This window comes from Ambystoma mexicanum, chromosome 3p (assembly GCF_040938575.1).
Source record: "Ambystoma mexicanum isolate Mex_15411 chromosome 3p, UKY_AmexF1_1, whole genome shotgun sequence".
In the NCBI taxonomy this organism is placed as follows: Eukaryota; Metazoa; Chordata; class Amphibia; order Caudata; family Ambystomatidae; genus Ambystoma; species Ambystoma mexicanum.
The window spans coordinates 1249893065-1249913891 of NC_090925.1; the positions used below are offsets into that span (position 1 = coordinate 1249893065).

General features: G+C 44.8%; 1 protein-coding gene and 1 long non-coding RNA gene across 2 annotated transcripts in view; one reads left to right on the plus strand and one right to left on the minus strand.

The window, feature by feature from the left end:
- The window catches only part of PLBD1 (phospholipase B domain containing 1), a 424699-nt gene that overhangs the window by 283601 nt on the left and 120271 nt on the right, over window positions 1-20827 (plus strand). Inside the window, exon 7 of the mRNA XM_069652727.1 lies at window positions 18096-18296. Coding sequence (XP_069508828.1) covers window positions 18096-18296 — 201 coding nt within the window. The remainder of the gene's footprint in view (window positions 1-18095; window positions 18297-20827) is intronic.
- Window positions 1-20827, minus strand: part of LOC138581412 (uncharacterized) — a 578201-nt gene that overhangs the window by 255541 nt on the left and 301833 nt on the right. The window lies entirely within an intron of this gene.

Here is a 20827-nt window from a genome sequence, read left to right on the forward strand (position 1 = left end):
TAATTGCAGTATTACCTATATAAATGTTTACATCTGGGCAACAGGTTAAGATGTGGTACAGCGTTCCAATGGATTGTCGGAGAGGAAGGGCCAGGACTTGTAGGTGGACCTTAAGCTTGGTTTTCTATTGATGACGGGCTAGTAGTGCCAATGAGCAGCAACAGGAGGTAAAATGGGGAGGTAAAGGACAGAGTAATTATTGCGATTGAGCGCAGAGAGCATGTGTGTGTGAAGGTAATGAAAAGTTGATTCTGCCAGTTAGTGGGGGGGCCAGGCCATGGATGGATTTGAAGACTAGGTGCAGAACCTTGATAAGGGAGGAGTACTGCAAAGAAAACCAACTAGCGTTGTGATGCTAGGCTGAAGTGGGAAACGGCTAGGTATGTTATAGGCTGGAACAGTATCACATTTGTGGAGAACTAGGGTAGAGAGGAGATTTGGCAGAGTGATTGGTGAGGTGCAGCTGGTATTTCCGATGGTAAGAAGATTGTGGGGACATTATGAAGTGGTGTAGTTATTCAAGCATGACCTGCTCAAAATGACCTGTGACTAGAGGGAGTGGCTGGATTTTCTAATCACAAAGTAGGTGATTTGTGATATTGCTGTTCTCAAATTAAACAAGGCCACTGGGCCAGATGGCATCACATCCTTTTTCCTCTGAATATCTGGTGACCTTCCTACCCCCTTATGGAGCTTTTCATATAATTCAAGAAATCCTGAGTGATCTCAGACAGGGTGACAGAAGCCAGTCTGTCTCATACCCATGACAAGGAAAGACCTAGAACAATGCAGTTCATACCGACCCATGGCTTTGCTTAATGTAGATATTAAGGTATGGACATTTTTGTATTTATATATTTTTATAAATAAAATATCATATCATATACTAACATTCCTGCCTCTTGTTTAGAAAAACATCTCCCACAACTTTTCCATGTAGACTAGACTGGGGTCATTTCTGCATGACTACTTCAATACTGTCAGAAAGATAAAATAAGGTAAGGAGATATTCCTCTGACCAAGCCACCCTTTTGAGATACTGAGAAGGGGTGGAGTGGCACTTATTGGGCAAAAAAAGATGAGCTGGGCAAAGGTTTGTCCAAGTTAACTACGTCAATATGATTACAAGAATAATAGGAGTAAATGGCAGATTGTCTCCACTTAAAGGGGTTGTCTGACATGTGTTGGATGATCTATGAATACCGTTTTTAATTTTACCAAGAGCATCGACTCGTCTGACACCGGCCATTAAGAATTCCCACCCCAAAAGTCTGTGACAAGAAACAGACTTTATATGGCCTTAATATTCTCTGTTCATTAAAAATAGTAAATTAAAACCGTCTGTTTCTAAACAACAATATGGAGTTCACTTTCAACATTGATGCTTGTCGGTCAGTGTGAGTTAAATATTTACTTAATAGGCAGTTAAATGTATCCATGCCTTTCTTGAATAACAAATATTTCATTTTCTTTAACATTGACAAGTTTTCACCAGACAAGCTGAGTTGGACTCTCCTTAGCGATTCCAGGATAATAATCAGTATACAGGTTTCTTCACAATTTACTTCCTTTATTTATAATTCTGTGGAAATGGTCACAGCAGCCAAATGTTTAAAAGCCATAAGAGTATGGCACCCCCATAGTGTAGCAAAAATGCGTTGGCGTGGACACCTTTCAATGCCAGAAAGTGCTCATTAAAACGTCCAGCAGTTGTTGGGATTCGAGATAGAGACAACTCATTGCTCTCTTTTTGCATGTAAGCCATCTTTGACTAGTTACTAATGTACATAGCTGGTTTCAACGCATGTTGTTCCATATATAAAATGCATACAATTTCCAGTACAAAACACAATAACTATCAAGTGCATAATGCGTTAGCAGCATATGTTCATATTCTATGCATAATGCTAGCAGCATTATTCCGTTCAAAACTGGTTAGCTATCATATAACAGAAGGGCATGAAATTTTGAATTTTTGAAAGGCCAGGAACTATCCCCCATTTCCACTTAAAGTTGATAGTTCCCTTAAGATGTTTCCTTCCCTTTCTGTGCAATAGCATTAGAGAGATTAAGATATTAATTTGAAATTGCATCTAGCTAATGGAAGTAGACCAGTTCATCTCACCCCACTAGAATGATGTGTTTTTTTTCTCATACCTTCTCTTTTTAAATGACTATGGCTTCCACTGTTTGAAATCTATCAGCCCACTGTAAAGCTGTCAAATTGTGTACATCTGTCCACAACTAGAGTCTCGGAACACACACGTGAAAACACAGGATGTAATATACTTAGCTAATGTCAAGACAATGCATGTTTGTGCAGTTTAAATCAGTTCTCCATTTGCTTTGAATATGGTCAGAAACCAAGATGCATTTTGCTTTGCACTAACACTTGCTAAATCATTCCGTTTTTAATTAATCCCTCAGTGACTTCCCTTCCATTCCCACATCCTTGAGAAGGTGTACTGATAAAGGAAACCCGAGGACATAGATTTATGGGGCTTTTATACTCCTGTCTGGTCTTTATCTTTAAGGCACCGAGCCAGCATGGCACCTCAAAATTTCAGGGAGCTTCCACCTAGTCAGCTAGGCCCCCAGTGTCTGCTTACAATGTGTTGGGAAATTGCATCCTGTTTAGGCCAAGTTCTGCTTTGAGCTTCCTCTGTATAAGGCCTTGTGGAACCCTCCCATCATATCAATGTATTATTCCGCTTCAGCACTCGACCTGAACTGGAAGAATCCCAGAGCTCTGTCTGGATTTGAGCTTCCATAGAAGGTACATTTTCCCCACACAGTGTTTAAAGTCCATGAATAATTTGACATTCCTAGAGCAAACACCCCTTCTTAGATAGGTAAAACTTATTTACACGTGTCAAAGGGGGTTTCTGTTCACTTTTGGAGTCAAATTCATATTTCTTCCATAACTTTTGTTCTGATTTTCTTCCACATCATTCAGGTGCACATTTTCGGGATTGTCGAGATAACCCACATCTGTAAACATGTTACACGCTACATTAAAGATGATACAATTATTACAGTGCTCGAAGTTATTAATTATGGATACATGTTAATAGATCTTTTTCTGTTTTTGCTATACTATGTTTTATAGTGAAAGTGATGTAATATGCTGTGTGAACATTTTGTTTAATAAAAATGTGTTTATATGGATTATATTTGTGTTGCTTTTGTTAGTGTTTACATTTTGTCTTATTAAATTTAATTTAGCATACATTAAATGTTTGCATTTTATTAGGCATAGTATGACTATTGTTCTTTAAATGTGACAAACGTAAATTACAAATGTGTATATGTTTATTTGTTGAAGTAAATGTTACTAATCTTTTTACTGTATATATTTTAATAATTTTATTAGTTTAGTGTATGTCTTCTTTGTTTTAGGTTTACTGAATTATATATTTTCAATATTTACATGCAGTTTAATTGATATTATTTTTGTATGTAAAGTGTTTTTTTAAAACAATTTTTATTGATTTTATCTCAACAAACAACTCAAACCAAACTTGCAGGGCATATAATAATATTTTGAATTTACATCACTCTTTCTATGTCCACTGCTTCTCCCATTCCTTCTCCCCCATTCAAGCCTACTCTTCTTCATGTTCTATTTCTTCGTCTTGCAGTAGGGTTTCCTCTTCCATGGTCTCTGTTGGGTCCCGATCACTCGATCGGTCTTGCAGGGGCCCAAATACTGTTGCTATAAGATATGGCTTCTTGCCATACTGTAGTTTAAGCTTTGACCCATTTTTGTATGTCTTTCCACCATACTTCTATTCTTGGTCTATGGCATGCTTGCATCCCATAGCAATTCTTCGCTTTGCGAGTACATACGCCAGATCTTTTAGTTTGCTTACCTGCTTGAGTTTGCGTGGTCTAGGAAACCCCCCTATCAGGCAAGCCCACACTGTATCCATATCTATCTTAACCCATTTCTCTTCCAGCCTATGTGCTACTTCTCCCCAAAACCTTTCAATTACTGGACATGTCCAGAACATGTGCGCCGTTCCAGTGTTTTCTTTGTCACATTTGGGGCATGATTGTCATCCTGTGTTTTTGAATTTAGCTATCCCTTGGGGTGTCATATACGCCCTGTGGGTTACATATAACTGTATCTGTTGTAGTCTTGCATTCCTTGACACTTTCTTATGGTACCCTTGGGCTCGCTCCCACATCCCATCACTCATTGGGGAACCTACTTCCTCGTCCCAGTCCTGTCTCAGTTGTACCACTTCCTTTCCCGCTTTAGACATCATCAGCTCATATATCCTAGATATCTCGTGTCCTCCTTCAGAAGGAGGACACGAGATATATTGTATCTATAGAGTCATCCGGTTGGTCTTCTAGTACTACTTCGGACCATGTCTCTTTAATTCGCTGCACCACCCTATGATGGGTGATATATTGTCCCGTGTGTAGCCCCGTTTCCTCCTCCAGCATCTGTCTTTTATCTTCCCCTCCTGCCATATATCTCCCATTGTAGCTACCCCAACTGGTTCCCAGTACTTCCTGATCATCATCCGTAATTGCTTTTCTTTTCCTGCCAATGCAGCTAGTGGCACTTGCGGGGAACACGGGGATGGGTTCTCCATTACCTGGCAGGCCCTGCACCAAATCTCCCACCCTAGTATCATCATCTTTGGGCACCCTTCCATCTCCGAGCTGGGCAACCACATCATTTCTTTTAAAAAGAATGGGGCACAGTCCAGTCAAAACAATCTGGACTCTGAGGTTGGTTCTTCAGAGAGCCATTTTGCTACATATTGTAGCTGGCTTGCTATATAGTAGATTTCATAGTTTGGCAGTTTTATACCCCTCTCTCGTGTGGGTTTTGTAGCTTCCAAAGGGCCACTCTGTTCCTCGTCCCATACCAGAGGAATTCCCTGCATATGCTGTGTAACCTAGCAAAGAATCGCCTTCATATCAGGTGTGGGATGTTCTCAAAGTAATGCAATAGTCTTGGCAGGACCACCATTTTCAGCATTGCCCCTCATCCCATCATCGCCAAGGGGAGCTTCACCCAGAACTTCATACTATTTTCGATACCCTTAATCCCCTTCTCAGTGTTATGCTGGTGCTCTGCCTCCACCGTATGGTATGTATATCCCAAGATATCAAAACATACTGACCTCCCATGGTATCTGCAACACAGGTAACTGATCTAACGAGATCCCTTTATATCTATCCAGTGGAAATATACAAGATTTTTTAGCATTCACCGCTATGCCAGACAGCCTTGCAAATTGCTCCATCACTTCCAGAGCATACTGGAGTTTTTCCTCTGGGTAGCGTAGATACAACAGCATATCATCTGCGTACAGGGAGATCAAGTGCGGTTCTCCTCTTATAGTGATGCCTATTATGTCATACTGTTGCCTCAGGTATATTGTCAGGGGCTCTAGGGCTAAGATATACAGCATGGGGGACCACGGCATCCCTGTCTAATACCTCTACTGAGTTGCCACCTCTCTGATATTACAGCTCCTATTTTGACCCTGGCTAGCGGCGCGCTATATAACAGTTTGGCCATTTAAGATACCCAGGTCCTATTCCATAATTGGTCCGGGCCGCAATCAACCAAGGCCGTTTGACGGAGTCAAAGGCCTTTATTGCTTCCAGTGATACTATTGCCATTTCGCCCGCATCCCCGTCCGCGTGTTCAATGATTCGGTGGAGTCGTCTGAGATTGTTGGACATATTCCTATTAGGGACATAGCCAGTCTGGTCAGGGTGTATTCATTTATCAATGGTCCTCCTCATTCTGTTTGCCAAGACCGCTCTTAGTATTTTACTATCCTGATTCAGCATTGACAGTGGTCTGTATGAGCCGCAATCATTGCCAGGCTTGTTGGGTTTAGAGAGTGGTATGATAATCGCTTCTCTTAGGGACTCTGATAGCCTTCCCACTTTGTATGCCTCATTTAGCATCTCTAACAGGGGGGGGGGGGGCACCTTGTTCTTGTACATTTTATAAAATTTGCTAGGGAGTCCGTCGGTCCCCGGGGTCTTGCTGGTGGGTAGCTGCACCACTACCTCTTCCAGCTCGTCTAGAGTAATTGGAGCATCCAGCTCCTCTCGCTCTTCTGTACTAATTTGCGGCAACCCATTGTCATCCAGTGTTTCTCTTATTTCCTTGCAATCACTCCCCTCTTCATCACCGTACAGAAGTCAGTAATAGTCTGCAAATTCCTGATTAACACCTTCTTGGGTGTCCTCTATCGGCCATCCTCCTTTGTTATCGTTCTGATTGTGGGTCTAGGAGTCTCGCTCTTATATAGCCACGTCAGGGCCCTCCCCGGTTTGTCCCCTCCTGCGTGCTGTCCCTCTATATACTTTTTATAATTCAGATTGCACAGTCTCTCCCAGTGCCCTGCACATTTTTGTTGCAGCCTGAGTATTTCTTCATTGTCTTCCCTGGTATTACCTCCCCTTTTTAACGCTGTTTCTAGGTCTGTTTCCACCTCTTGTAATTCTGCTAAAATCCCTCCGTGTAGTCCTTTGGACTTTGCTATGGCCATCCCCCTCATTACCACTTTGAAGGCTTCCCAGAGCATACCTGCTGTCTCTACACTGCCAGTGTTGATCTCGAAATAGTTTACTCTTTCCTCTCTCAGAGCCTCCCTGAAAATAGTATCTTTCAGCGCCTTTGCTCTGAGGCGCCATGTTGGTATCCTTCCTCTCGGGGGTCGGTATTGCCATACCATTATCAATGGCGAGTGGTCAGAAAGGACCCTCGCTTTATATTCTATCTGCGCTATTTCAGTCATTATCTCCTGTGTAACAAATAGTCCAGCCTAGTATGTAGATTTTGTTGGGCTGAATAATATTGGCGCCACCTCCATGCATCCTCGAACCCTAAATCCATTAACAGTGACTGCAACGTCCTAGCGGCTGGTGTGGGTCTATCTATTTTGCTATCTGATCTATCCATTTTCGGTTTTAGTGCACAGTTAAAGTCTCCTCCCCAAATCACCCCCCCAAGCACATGCTGAGTTTATTATTTATTATATAGGGTCCTAAAGTATACCGCCGTATCCTGGTTCGGGATCATATGTATTTATGTTTATTTCCTTGTTTTCCACCAGCCCTCTTATTATAAGCATTCTCCCGTCTGCCTCATCTGTAGATTGCAATAGCTGAAATGGGACATGCAGTGCCACCCAGATGATCACCCCTCTAGCATAGGCGGAATATGTTGCACCTACCACAGCCCCCCTCCACTTCTTCCGGATCACCTCCAGCTTTTCTTGTGTGAGGTGGGTCTCTTGTAGCAAGGCTATGTCTATTTTCTGTCTATGCAGATACATCACAACCTTATTTCTTTTTAAATAGCTATTGAGCCCTCTAACGTTCCAAGTAAATACTCTAAGCTCCCCCATAATGTATTAGGATTCCGCTCCTCCCTCCGCAAGTACAGTCCATGTCTAGGTTTTTCCCCCTTTACGCGTAGGCTCGTGCTTCAATATAAACTTCCCCTAACTATGAACACTTCCACTTCACCACCCTCCCTCCCACCCTCCTCCTTTCCCAGCCCCAACCCACTCCCCAACTGCGTGATACAAGAGCATGTAATTTAAATCCTGCTGTGCGCAGTCTCCTTTTGACTGCCACATAGCTGTAACGCTGTCTCTGTACCAGCATGGTGTAATCAGGGTATGCAGTGATGGCTGCTGACGCCCTTGTTATCGTTCCCCCTTTGCGGAAGAATTCCAAGATCTTCTCTGTCCCTGTAGTTCTGGATCTTCACTATGATTGCTCTCGAGGGGTGGAGGGGGCTCCGGGTTGCGGTTTCCTCACCAGGGCCGTGTGCGCACATTCAATTGCAAACCCTTGGGAGAGCTTACTAGCTCTTATTTCCTGTATAAACATGTTCTCCACATAGTCTGTGGGGTCTTGGCCTTCTTCCCCTTCCGGCAGGCCGACCGGACGTATGTTGTTGCGTCTCGCTCTTCCCTCAGCCTCTTCCGCTCAGTTCTCCAGGTTGGCCACCTGCTGTTTCAGTATGTGGACTTCCTTGGCATTGTTTGTGCTGGTTTCCGTGTTGGTTTTCACCACGCACTCTAGGCCACTCGTTCTCTCCGCAAGCGCTTTCACATCTTGTCTCAGCAGATTAACCTCTATCCCCACTGCATCTATCTTGGTTTCCAGCATGGTTCTCAGATCTGCTATCGCTATTCCCCACGAGGTTTTCAATTCGGTAATGGCTGTTAAGATCAAGTGGTCCTCTCTCGGCGTTGTGTTGGGGTAGTGGGGGCCTGCTGCGACTTAGCAAAGATGTCCATTGTGGGCTGCTTGCCCTTAGTTTTGCTTCCTCTAACAGGCATTTTTTCCGCCCCGTCTTCACACCAGGATCCGTTTTCCCAACAGTGAGCAGGTCTTTTGCTCCCTCGCCACTTCTTTTCCGTAGCTTCAAGCCTCCTATAGCGCTGCCCGTCGTACTTTTCCAGTCGGTGTCAGCTCTAGCTGTGGCGACTCTGTTCCTTTGGTCAGTCACTGAGCGGCCTCCGCTTCGTTGCCAGCCAGAACACTCACTTCCGGCAATTATATTTCCTTTGTTCTTCAATATTGTCTCGTTTTCCACATGGTGTGTACTCTCTGCGTGCCTTCCATGCCCAGGCGGCATTCTTATCCTCTCTGTCAGACCCCACCTTTGGGCTTATGCACTGTTTCAGTGGCTGGTGGGCTGGGTGCTGGCTGCTCTAGACTAAGAGCTTTGTGGGGTCTCCCTGCACCTTGTCCAGGGATTCCCTTTCTTTCCTTCACCTCTGCAGTAGCCTCAGTGATGTTTGCTTTTTATGAGAGATGTCCCTCTTCGCACAGCCACATTAGCTGTTTATATTTCCCACCCTGGTGTGGCCCTTTGTCTCTCAGGGGACTTCCGTCTCGCCGTGCCCAGTCTTCGCCTTTGTTTTCCAGGCACTGGCTCTATGCGCGCTGCTTCACTACAGTGTGCGCCTGGAGTAGTGCCGCCTTTGTGATGTCTTGGGGTTTTGGCTCCCCTATTTTACGGGCCTCTTCCCGGACTTATGTCACTGCAATACCTCTTTGCTGTGGGGAAGATATTGGGCCTCATTATGGGTTGGGCAGTCCGGAAATAACAGTGGCGGTAAACCCGCCACCACTGTTAATTCCGGACCGCCCGATCTCGAGTCCTGCAGGCGGGAGGTGGCGTTGCCGCCAGGTCTGACCTGGTGGGTTTAACTCCACCCGCCTGCAGGCGGACGTGGAAACACCAGCACTATCACGAGATGGTGCCAGTGTTTCCACTTCCCCATTCCCATTGAGTCCTATTGGACTCAATGGGAATGGGGATTTACTGAATTCCGCCTCCGGAATTCCCGGGACACCAGGATCGTAATGCCCTGGTAATTCCGGGAGTCACGAAGGCAGAATGGTAATACGAGTCCGGTGGTAACCGAGCCGGAAAAACCGGCTCATTGCCGCTGGACTCGTAATGAGGCCCATTGTCTTTGTGTGTATGGCATCTTGCTATAATGCTTTATTCTATGAGTTATGTCTGCTGCCGTGCGGCAGTGTTGTTCTGTGGAGCTCGTTTATTGTATTGTGTAGAATTGACTTCACGTTGCCTCAGCCAGCCCTCCAGTATGCACCCGCGCCTCCTGCACAGTGCATCTTTTCAGCAATACAGCAACATGTCATTTGCTCTATGTGCCTGCTCTGCTGTGTAATACGAAGCTGCTCCACTGCCCTTGGATCTTCTTTCTTTGGTGCAGTGTCTGCGCCGGCCGTGTCCACCTTCTGTCCGGGCCCCTGGCATCCGTGTCTTGGGGGTGGGGGCCCAGATTTCGTAGCACAGCTTGTGCTTGCGCTTGTGCTTGCGCTTGTGCTGAGATTGGATTTGCCGGCGCCCAAAGGGTCCTCCCTCACGGTCATCTCGGTCCGGGCGCTCCAGCACTTTATTTTATTGTGTAGAATTGTCTTTGTGTTGCCTCAGCCAGCCCTCCGGTGCGCACCCACGCCTCCTGCACAGTGCGTCTTCATCAATACGGCCGCACGTCCTTTGTTCTGTGTGCCTGCTCTGCCGTGTAATACGCGGCTGCTTCACTGCCCTCGGATCCTCTTTCTTTGGTGCAGTGTCTGCGTCGGCCAGATCAGCCTTCTTTCCAGGCACCTGGTATCCGTGTCTTGGGGGGCCCCAGACTTCGTAGCGCAGCTTGTGCTCGCACTTGTGCTGAGATTTGATTCGCTGACGCCTGCAGGGTCCTCCCTCACGTTCACCTCAGTTCGGGTGCTCCAGCACTTCCTTCCATTAATGCATATGCCGGTTGTCCTTAGCTCTCAGATAGACTTGCCCCTTCACTGCTGCAGTGCTTCTCGTGGCAGGCGCAGTGCAGGCTCCTGGAGGCTCCTTTGTTTACTCTTCGCCGCCATCTTGCTGCCAGCCTTTCATCCACCACCGGAGGCTACAAAGTATCACAACTTTCCTCCCTGACACACGGTCCTCTCGCAGAATAATGCATCTGGCTCAGCTCCCATTCCCATGTGTTCCTGTCGCCTTTGAAACAGACGGACGGAAAGCATGCACTCGCACAGATCAATTGCCGGATCCAGGAGCACCGAAATAGAGCAGCCTATTCCATGGCTGCCAAGCCACGCCCCCTTTTATGTAAAGTATGATATTTAAATGTACGATTAATTTACTTGTATTTAAAAGTTCTTGTAGTTCATTTTTGTATAATTGCACTTTTTTGGAGGAATTGTGCTTGCATATACTATAATTTAAGTTTGTTTTTATATAGTAATTTCGTATTATAAAAACATTTTCTACTGCGTTTTAACATGCATCATAGGTGTGCATTTAATCTACTTTTTAAAGGTTTCACATGTTATATATTACTTGTACGTGTATAATCATTATTTTATATTATATGCTTTATGTTTGAGTGAGATAAGGTTACCATGATATTTGCTATTAATATATAGTTTATTTTTAAATGTATTGATACAGCTTATTATGTTGTTACCTTAATATTATTTCAAATGTTTGTAGACTTTTAGTTTTTGGTCTAATTTTAACGCTTTTATAAAAATAAATGTAAAGTTATGTGACTTTTTTATATATTTTATGGGGTATGGAGTGTTTATATTTTGAGTTTCATGGTTGAATGTGTAGTGTTGTATATAATGTGTGTTGGTACCTTAATATTGTTCTCACTCTTAGTAGACTACACTACATTTCTACTTTGATCAATGCTACTGCGGCAAAAACTCACATTCCATGTTCACTGCAGTTCTCTGGAATGATCATCATACTCATCATCATACTCATCATCCTTGTCTTCATCGCAGTACTCATGGTAGAGCTAGAAAGGAAGCATTTGGTCTTTTCATGGTTGTTAGCTATTAAGTGGGCTAGCCTTACAATAACAGATATTAATACTGCCTCAGGGAAGTGAGGGAGAACTTGATTTGGATAAGAAGGGAGGGTCAACTAAGGCGGTGGGATCACACGCTCTCTGGGAAGGATCGGCCCTAATCCCATAATAGGCTTCCTCTCCCATGTGATCCTCCCCGTGGCCCTAGTCCCATGGGAAAGGTTTCCCCCTATGGGAGAAGTAGATATATGAAATGTTAATCTCGTATGTGTAGGGTTTAAATATAAAATGTACCTTCATTCTGCTCATGCATTGTATGCCTCCTATACATGTGAAAGCTCACATCAAAGTCAAATCTAACTTTGATGTGCATGGTCAGTACGTACAAAAGAGTTATCTGACTTTTACAGTTTTTACTCGTCTGCAATCGGCATCCCCTGAAAACTGACATGAAAGCCATTCCTGACGTTCACGTAAATTTTCCAGAGATTAAAATTGCAGAGATTGCAATATCTCAATCACCAATATTGTCCCACAATCATGGACGGACCACTACCAAGTCAGTTTCTCCTCCACCCCAGAACTTCATAGTCCTAAAACTATTACCATGGCTTCCTCATTCCCAACAAGAAGCAAAAGGGATATCACAGCATAAAAATGAGCTACTCACCTTCTCCCATCCATGAATGCCCTTGCCATTAATACAGACCGCGACCTCCTACTGGAGGTCTTCAACAACTGCATGACTAAGGCCCTAGACAACATCACACCTATTAAACTCTGCAAAAGCAGGCAAATATTGCACTTGAATGCCTGGTTTACATCACATTTTAAAGAATTGAGACTCCAAAAAAAAAAACTCCAAGCCAACTGGCGTCACGCCCCCACAGATGAGAATAAAGTTAAACTAACTAACTTTACCAACATGTATAAAATAAGAAATAATTCTCACAACAAAAAAAAACACGTTCAATGACAGAATCTCAAAGGCCAACTCCAATACCAAAGAACTGTTCACCTTTCTCCGGGAAATGGAAGCCCCCGTTCCATCCACAGACAATGGGCCTCATTACGACCCAGGTGGTAAGTTACCGCCTGGGTCGTACCCTTACCACCATGGTGTGAACTACGTTTACACCATGGTGGATGGCGGATTTACCGCCCCATTCCAAGGTGAGTGGGGTGGTAAATCCCCATTTCCCATTTTAGCCTTCCCCATTCCCATTTTTACCGCATAGGGCATAATGGGAGTGGGGAAGGCGCTAATTACGCCACCGTAAATTACGGTGGCGTAATTAGCACCTTGGTCCCTTAGCGCCATGGATTTTAACGCCTGCAAAAAGCAGGCGTTAAAATCACCATGGCGCTAAGGGACCTTGTAATCAGGTGTTAAGGGTCGGCGCCGTTTACGGCGCCGTTAACCCCTTAACGCCTGACTCGTAATGAGGCCCAATGTCCTTAAAGACAAGCAATGGTGTACCGACATCCAAAATGCCCTATCAAACAAAATCCCATCTCTCCAAATTAAAATAGCAAATAAAAAGGCCTCACTGCCCCAGACTAATCCACTACCTACCCCTCCCCCCACTTCCCACAGAACTATCACGCCTTTTAGATTCACCAAATTCTCCATTCTAGAAACTTAGAAAATCATACTCTACTTGAAGCCTTCAAACTGCCAGGGAAACGACTGCCCAGCATAAATGATAAAGGATGCAGCCAGAGACTTAGCGCCATTCATCTGCAAGCTCATCAATTCATTCTTCAAGACTAACACTGTGCCTAACAACCTCAAAAATTCTTGGGTTCTCCCATTGCAGAAAAAACAAACCTTAGACCCATCTATCCCAACGAACTACAGACCGATTAGCACAGTCCCCTCCTCCTCCAAATAATTGATAGAGTAGCTTACCTTCAAATTCAGGATTACCTTGAAGTCAACCACCTACTAGGATCCCGTCAATCCGGTTGTCGTCCTCAACACGGTACAGAAACGGCATTAATTGACCTTAAGACCCAAATCGATGAGTTGAAGGACAATGGGAAAACAGCTATGCTACACCTCCTTGACCTATCGGCGGCCTACAACTTGTTGGATTATGCAGGCTTATGCAAACACCTCGAGTCGGCTGCCTATTAATCAAGTGATGCTATAACCTGGGTCCAGTCCTTTCTAGCTAACCATACGATGAGTCTTTTCCCCCTCAGCTTCTGCAGTCCCAATCCAAACTACCTGTGGTGCACCACAGGGATCTTGTCTCACCTACTATGTAGAACATCTTTACCAAGCCCCTCTTCGACAAATTGGACAGATTGGGTGTCACCTACACAAATAATGCAGACCACACCCAGATCCTCATTCCGCACTTGGGCAATTTCATCGAGGATACAGCCTTGGTAAACAAGATATACCTCCTCATTCAGGCATGGATGGCTTCCAATGGCCTCTGCCTGAACGACGATAAAACCAAGATACTGATCATGGGCTCAGATGCAAACCTAAAAAACTTAGCTCCAACTACGCCACCTTTAACATTGACGGCAACACAATCAAGGTGATGTCTGAAGTAAAAATGCTAGGATTCTACCTTGACTCTACCTTGACACTCAAGAAACAAGTCAACTCCCTAGCCTCCTCTACTGCCTACACCTGCAAACTTATCAGAGCTTGTAGACCTTTTCTGTCTGAAACTAGCCGCATCACTCTCGCTAATGCACTAATAATGTCCAAACTGGACTACTGCAACGCTCTGTACCTACGTGCCAATAAATACATCCTAGATAAAATTCAAAGGTTACAAAATAACACCCTAAGAGCAGCCTTGAACATACCCAACAGAGAACACACTTCTAATTTCAGAAGCGTTTACCATTGGTTAAAAAGTAACCATAGGATCCTGCTTAAAATAGTATCACTTACCTCCATGTGCCTGAACAGTATAGCACACCCTTATTTTGCAGAAAGAATAACGAGGAGAACTTCAACACGCCAAACTAGATCAGTTAATGCCCACCTTCTAGAGATTCCTAGATTGAAACGAACCAAAGCAGGTGGATCCAGTTTCCCAGTCAAAGCAGCCATATCTTGGAATACACTCCCCCCAGCCCTCAGAACTGAACGATCTTACCTAAAATTCAGACGCAATATGCTAAACTGGCTTCGTACTAACGACCATTAACACCTGACTCCTATCTGACACTGAGCTATCCCTGTTCATGGATTCCCTATTTCTACCTCTCTGTAAGCACAAATTAACCTAGTATTACCGCTTTACTACTGTCATGTGGTAATTCTGTCTCATGACTCTACCACATTTATTGTTTCTACTATAACCAAGTCAGGAAGCCCCATTGTACTGTGTGTCCACGCTATATGACCTATAGCACCACGGCATCTTTGTAACCCGCACGTGGTAACTAAAGTCATTGTCCATGTTTGTAATCATGTATATGTTGTAACTAAGCCTTAAGTATACTTATTTCTGCTGCGCCCAGTTACTTAAGGGTTCGGTGCGCATTACCAAAAAAATAAACAAACAAACAATAACTGTAAAACTCCTACGCCTCTTCATACAGTTAATTCATATTAATTACATCTGAAAACTGATATCATTAAGCCATGACTTTTATGTGAGTTTACAGTAGATGCAATGCAGGATACTCGACCTTGCTGGCGAGTATGGGGATGTTAGAAATGTATTTCTCATTTACTGCAAACGCACTTTGTTTGCAGTAAATGGCAAATACAGGTTTCACGGTGCATCATATTACAAAAAGCACCAGTAAATATTTTGTCACCAGTCACCTTGGGCAAGTTAATTTCTCTACGGTCGAGTAGGTAAACTAAGGAACTCGCCCTGCATGTCTAGTGGGATTTTTAAGAATTTGCAAGGCCTGTAATGGTATAATATATGAACTGTGAAACTAGTATGCCTCTTACTGCAGTTTGTATGAAAAATGTATGTTCATTCTGGACATGCGCAAAATATAGCTAAATTTAAAATATTAATATCTCAAAATTGGCCAAGTCAATTTTCCCAGTTTATTTTTGTGTATGACTTCCTGATGAGACCATTCTTGGAAAATGTTAAACTTTTGGATGCAGAGACAGCTACCTCGTAATTCTTCTGTGCAATATTTTTCTGATTTTTTTCATGCAAGGGTTTAAAAGTTATTAAGAAAAGTTGTTTTCAGCGACTCAGTCTTAACCTTAACTATTCCATGTGCTAGCATAATATGTAGATGTCTGTCTTTGGTTGAAAAAGCTATGTATGAAATAACACTGCCCTCTAATACAAATACATTTTTCTGCAGCTAAAGGCATTGGGCTATGTTGCATACCCACAATGCTTTACTCACGTGTCTCTGAACATTCAGTGATGTTGCAATGTGTTAAGACATGGCTCAAATTCAGTGGTGGCTGGTGAATTGTTTTATTGGAGGGGCCTAAATATATGAGTGAGCTGGCGAGTGTAGCGAGGGAGCCCAAACCAACCAAGTGGGATTCGAGAGGGGGGTTCTTCCCCAGAATTTTGTTTAATAATGGATCAAAATGGTGCATTATACAGCAGCCTTTCTGTGCAAAATTGGGCGGAAAAAAAGAAACTTTGCAATCAGTTTTATAGGTTAACGCATAAAATAATCCACTAGATGCAAGTCACCAACAGTGCACTAGAGAATTTCCCAATGCGTTTTCATGATGTCTTTCCCTGCAATATGTGCCCGTATAAAAAAATCATTTTCACTCTGGCTGTTGCAACATGCCAGTATTCCATTATAAGAACATGCTCCTATTTGCTTTGCGCATAATTCCAGCAATTATACTATAAGAAAACATGTACAAGCTAGCTTTGCAAATATATGCCAGTACTTTCACCTAAGAAAATACTCCTTTTGACTTTGCCATTAAAAATGCCATTCCCCAACAAGAAAACATATATGACACATAACAAATGTGTTATTGCGTGTCAGATATGTTTTCCTGCTTGCTTTATCATAAATGCAGAGTAAAAATCGGCATTCCAGAAGCAGAAAATGGAACCAGACTGGCTGCAGCAATGCAGTCTGGCCCATAACAACACTTATCATGCAAACATGATAAGTATTGTTACATGTCTAGACTTTACTGCATTGCTACATACAGCCAGTCTAGTTACGCTTTATGCCTTTGGCAAGGCCCTTTTGTGCTGGGCATCATTGTTAAAGGAAACATTATGTCACGTTTGCTTTAACATGCCCAGTAGAAAAAGCAACCCTTAATGCCAGTACCGCAAATCAGCAGTCCACTCGGCTGGGTGGGCCTGTGATTTTGCAGTGCAGGGTAGGGGGTGCCCCCAAATTAGAGCAGCATGGTGAGCAGGTCTTTGATTTAATGAATCAAAGAAGCAGGTCTTTGGTTTGATGAATCAAAACAGAGACCCGCTCACCAGCATGGTGAGCGATGCTAACCGTGCTATTGAGGGGTCCTCTGCTCTATCCCCAAATCAGAGGTCCGCTCACCAGCATGGTGAGCGATGCTAACCGTGCTATTGAGCGGTCCTATGCTCTATCCCCAAATCAGAGGTCCGCTCACCAGCATGGTGAGCGATGCTAACCGTGCTATTGAGGGGTCCTCTGCTCTATCCCCAAATCAGAGGTCCGCTCACCAGCATGGTGAGCAGGCCTCTGATTTGGGGACATCTCCACTCCACAAATCAGAGTGGTTCTAATTTGAGGGCATAAGGGAGGAGGTGCATGTTTTTTCACACATTCTCACGCACATCATTCACTCTCGCACCCATACACCACATTCTCTCACTCATTCACGCACACAACATACACTTTAATTCACGCACACAAACATACTCATTCATCACACACGCAGCCACAAACACCAAACAAATGCGCATTCTTTTCTTACCTGCAGACATTCCGGTCCAGAATAATTTTTTCCTGGTTCCATGACGACTGGCTCCGTGTAACATGAACAGGAACCAGGCCTGGTTCCTGCCATGCTCTCAGGAGCAGGAGCTTGCCCTAGACAATGCCACGGCACCTCTGTATGTACGGGAAGGCACAGGAGCACCCCCCTCACACACTCAGCGCTTCATCACCACTGCCTGCGTGCCCAATGGGTCATGCAAGGCTGGGGAACAAATACATAAGTACAATTACAATTCCTAAATTCAATTAGCTGGCTTGAAGTAAATGACCCCCAAAAAACCATTTAATTGAAATGGCTGCATTGATTTGGGCTTTCATTGAGATGGATTTCATTGAAATATCATACAGCTGGAAAATCTTGATATTCCCTTTCAGAAGAATCAGCTTCCATATTGGTTAGATCTCCATGGTGCAACTGAAGATGTATGTGAGGGTCTGTCCCCACTGCGAGGCTCAATGAGGCTGGTATGAGGATTTATTATGCCAAAGCGAATTCCTATTCTGGCACTAACCCTTACTGTGAGACCAGAGTGTATGCTTTTAAGGTCAAAATGGCACCTACTCGTGCACCTCCTCTGGTTGCACCCTAGGCAGATGTTCGTAATTGCCTCATTGCATTACTGTCCTGGGGAATCAGATTTTTAAATGAAGGGATATTTCATTGGCACCTGCAATTCTCACAGACGTCTTAGTCCAAAATTAAACTGATTCCATCAATGGAATAAAGTGAACCTCCCAGAAGGGCTAAAATAGAGAAAAGATAACTTGTTTTGTTTTGTTTTTGTTTCTGAGCATAAACTGTTTATAAACTTTTCCACCTAGGATTTTTGGAGTCGCTCGATGACTTCTACATTCTTGGCAGTGGTCTTGTGATGCTGCAGACCACAAATTCCATCTACAACAAGACTCTCTTCAAGCACGTCAGTCCTCAAGCCCTCTTCAGCTGGCAGCGGGTCCGCATCGCCAACATGATGGCCAAGGGTGGTGAAGACTGGGCCAAGGTCTTCTCCAAGTACAACTCCGGTAAATTCTTTGTGTGCTAACGTGACCTGCTGTAGTTTGATTTAATAGGCCTGCGCTGTGTGGAGAGTTGGCTTTACTACTCCTATTTGCAACATGTCTACCTTGCAGGTCGCAGAATTTCTATTCATTGATTTTATTTGTAAGATTGTTTATAGCATGGACCCAGCAAAAAGGATACATTGGCCCTCATTACGACCCTGGCGGAAAGGGGAAAACGATGGCGGAAATGCAATACCGCCATCGAATAGCGCTCGGTGCGACTATGACCCGTCACCGCAAAGTACGAAGCCATTAGCGACACCGTAGTGAACGCCAACGCTAACTGCACTAAGCACGCGCGCGCGCGCCATGCCAAACCGCAAACACCACCATGGTGCAACGGTACGCCAATTCCGACCCTAGCGGACATGTACCTAACGCCATCAGGCATGGCGGAATGGACCATTCCGCCATGGCGAGAAGTACGGCATCGCGAATCAACCGTAAACGGCCCCACTGAGTGCCTGTACACCGCTCCCTGCCCACAAAGTACAACTCCCTGTAGGTGCAAAGAAGTCACAATGCAACCATTGAAATGTACAAAGCACCCATGCATGCCAACGAACAAAAGCAACACAAGAGGGGCCAATGGGAGCTGCAGGGCACAGATGGCACGAATACAGAAGCCATCCCAATGGACATGACCACAGTCCCCCACCAAGAAACGCACGCAAACACAGGCACCTGTACCCAGCAACATTCCGAAAATCACATCATTCCACCAGTCCACCTGGCTGACCGCCATCTGTTACACAAAACCCAATCCCCCGCCCCTGAGCATGACAACATTCAAACTGTCATATAGGCAGCCCCCATCCCTGACCTCACGGGCTCAGTAGGCAAACGCGCCCAGTACAGTACCACGCAACTAAACCCCGAAGCAGGAACCCAATGCAGATCTCCTCACAATACATCGCCCCACAAATAGGCACATGCCACATCACTTGCAAAGAAAAACGCTACACGGGCCAAATCAGAATAGAAATTTAATGCACAACAAAATCACCAAGCCCATACAGCCATCAGGCCATGAACTCCAAAACACATTTCACCATTGTGGGCTGCATCCGCAAGAAATGACCAGCCACTACTTGTGTGACGCCCTGTTCCATCATGGTACACAGAGCCACAATCACGTACGAAAAGGCAACATGGAAGCGCACACAACCGCAGGGCCGTCCCAATGGGGAGGCACTAGTCCAGCTGAAAGGCCGAAATGTTGCTCCGAGCCACCAGTACTGCGTAAGGGCATGTGGGCCACTGGCGATCGTCCCATAAGATCGTAATGCTGCTCCACCGATTAACACGAAGCAGCAGGTGTCGGGAGTAAAATCCATCTGCAGGAGTGGTATACAGATGGCAGTGGCAAAAGGGGAGGAGATACCTGTCAACCAAAAGAAAAGAACAAGAACAGAATGGCCATCAGAACTACATTCGAACAACTCACTTCAATGAGCACACGAAATCCACAGCCATATGCATGCTAGCCCACTCCAAAGGATCATCACCACCCCAAAGCCACTTGCGACTCATAACCATCTATACCTAGGTGTAAACACCATCACGAACGAGTGTACCTGTGCATGTGTCTGCCAAAACAGAATCCATCAGATGGGAATGTTAACGTGCATGGACACAAGTGTCTGAGGGCGCGTCGAGACAGGGAGGGCTCAACAAGGCCAGATAGACGATGGTCCCACTATGGCAGCCCTGCATCACATAGCGTAGGGGAGGCGGATAGATCCCAAGAAGCCCTGTACATGGCAAACTCTGCATCAAATCACCTGCCCATGCATCCATTCATCATTCCCTCATCCCGGGATCAAAACGCCTGAATAATTACTCACATGACATTAGAAACATCCATTGAGTCTGTGCGTAATGCAGCCTGCTAAATCCACAGTGCCCCAGCCCGTAAATCCAGTGTTGTGAAGTAACATGTATTTGGGAATGGCCGGCCTCATCGCCCACGTAGCTATTGCGCATCCCAAACTATTCATATCAATCATTGCTCCCTCGCCATGGGCCCTGTCTCAAGGACATAGAACAATAGAACGTTATATTTGCAGTCAGACCTGTGGGCATCTCCTCGCCGCTAGCTGGAAACCGAAAGCGCCGCCCTTCGAATTCCTCATTTGCAACATCACGTCGAGAAGGCATCTGTGGCCGTTTGAGATCACTAATTATTCCATCGAGTGCGGCTGTGTGTGAAAATGGCAACTGCCTTCACCCACAAATGGGAAGCCACGCCCATCGTTGCAACTCGGTACAGTGATGCATGAGGGCCCACCGTTACTCGAGTACTACGTTCCACTGACCCTTCACAAGTCCGTTCGCGACTGCACAGATAGTATGGGAAACAATGGGACCACAGCAGAATGAACATATCAACCAATCTTACACGGCCATCGGGTACAAATACATGAATTCAATAGCAAGATACAATTACCCGATTTGCAGCGTTGTGCGCGGGACATGCTCGGCCAAAGGGG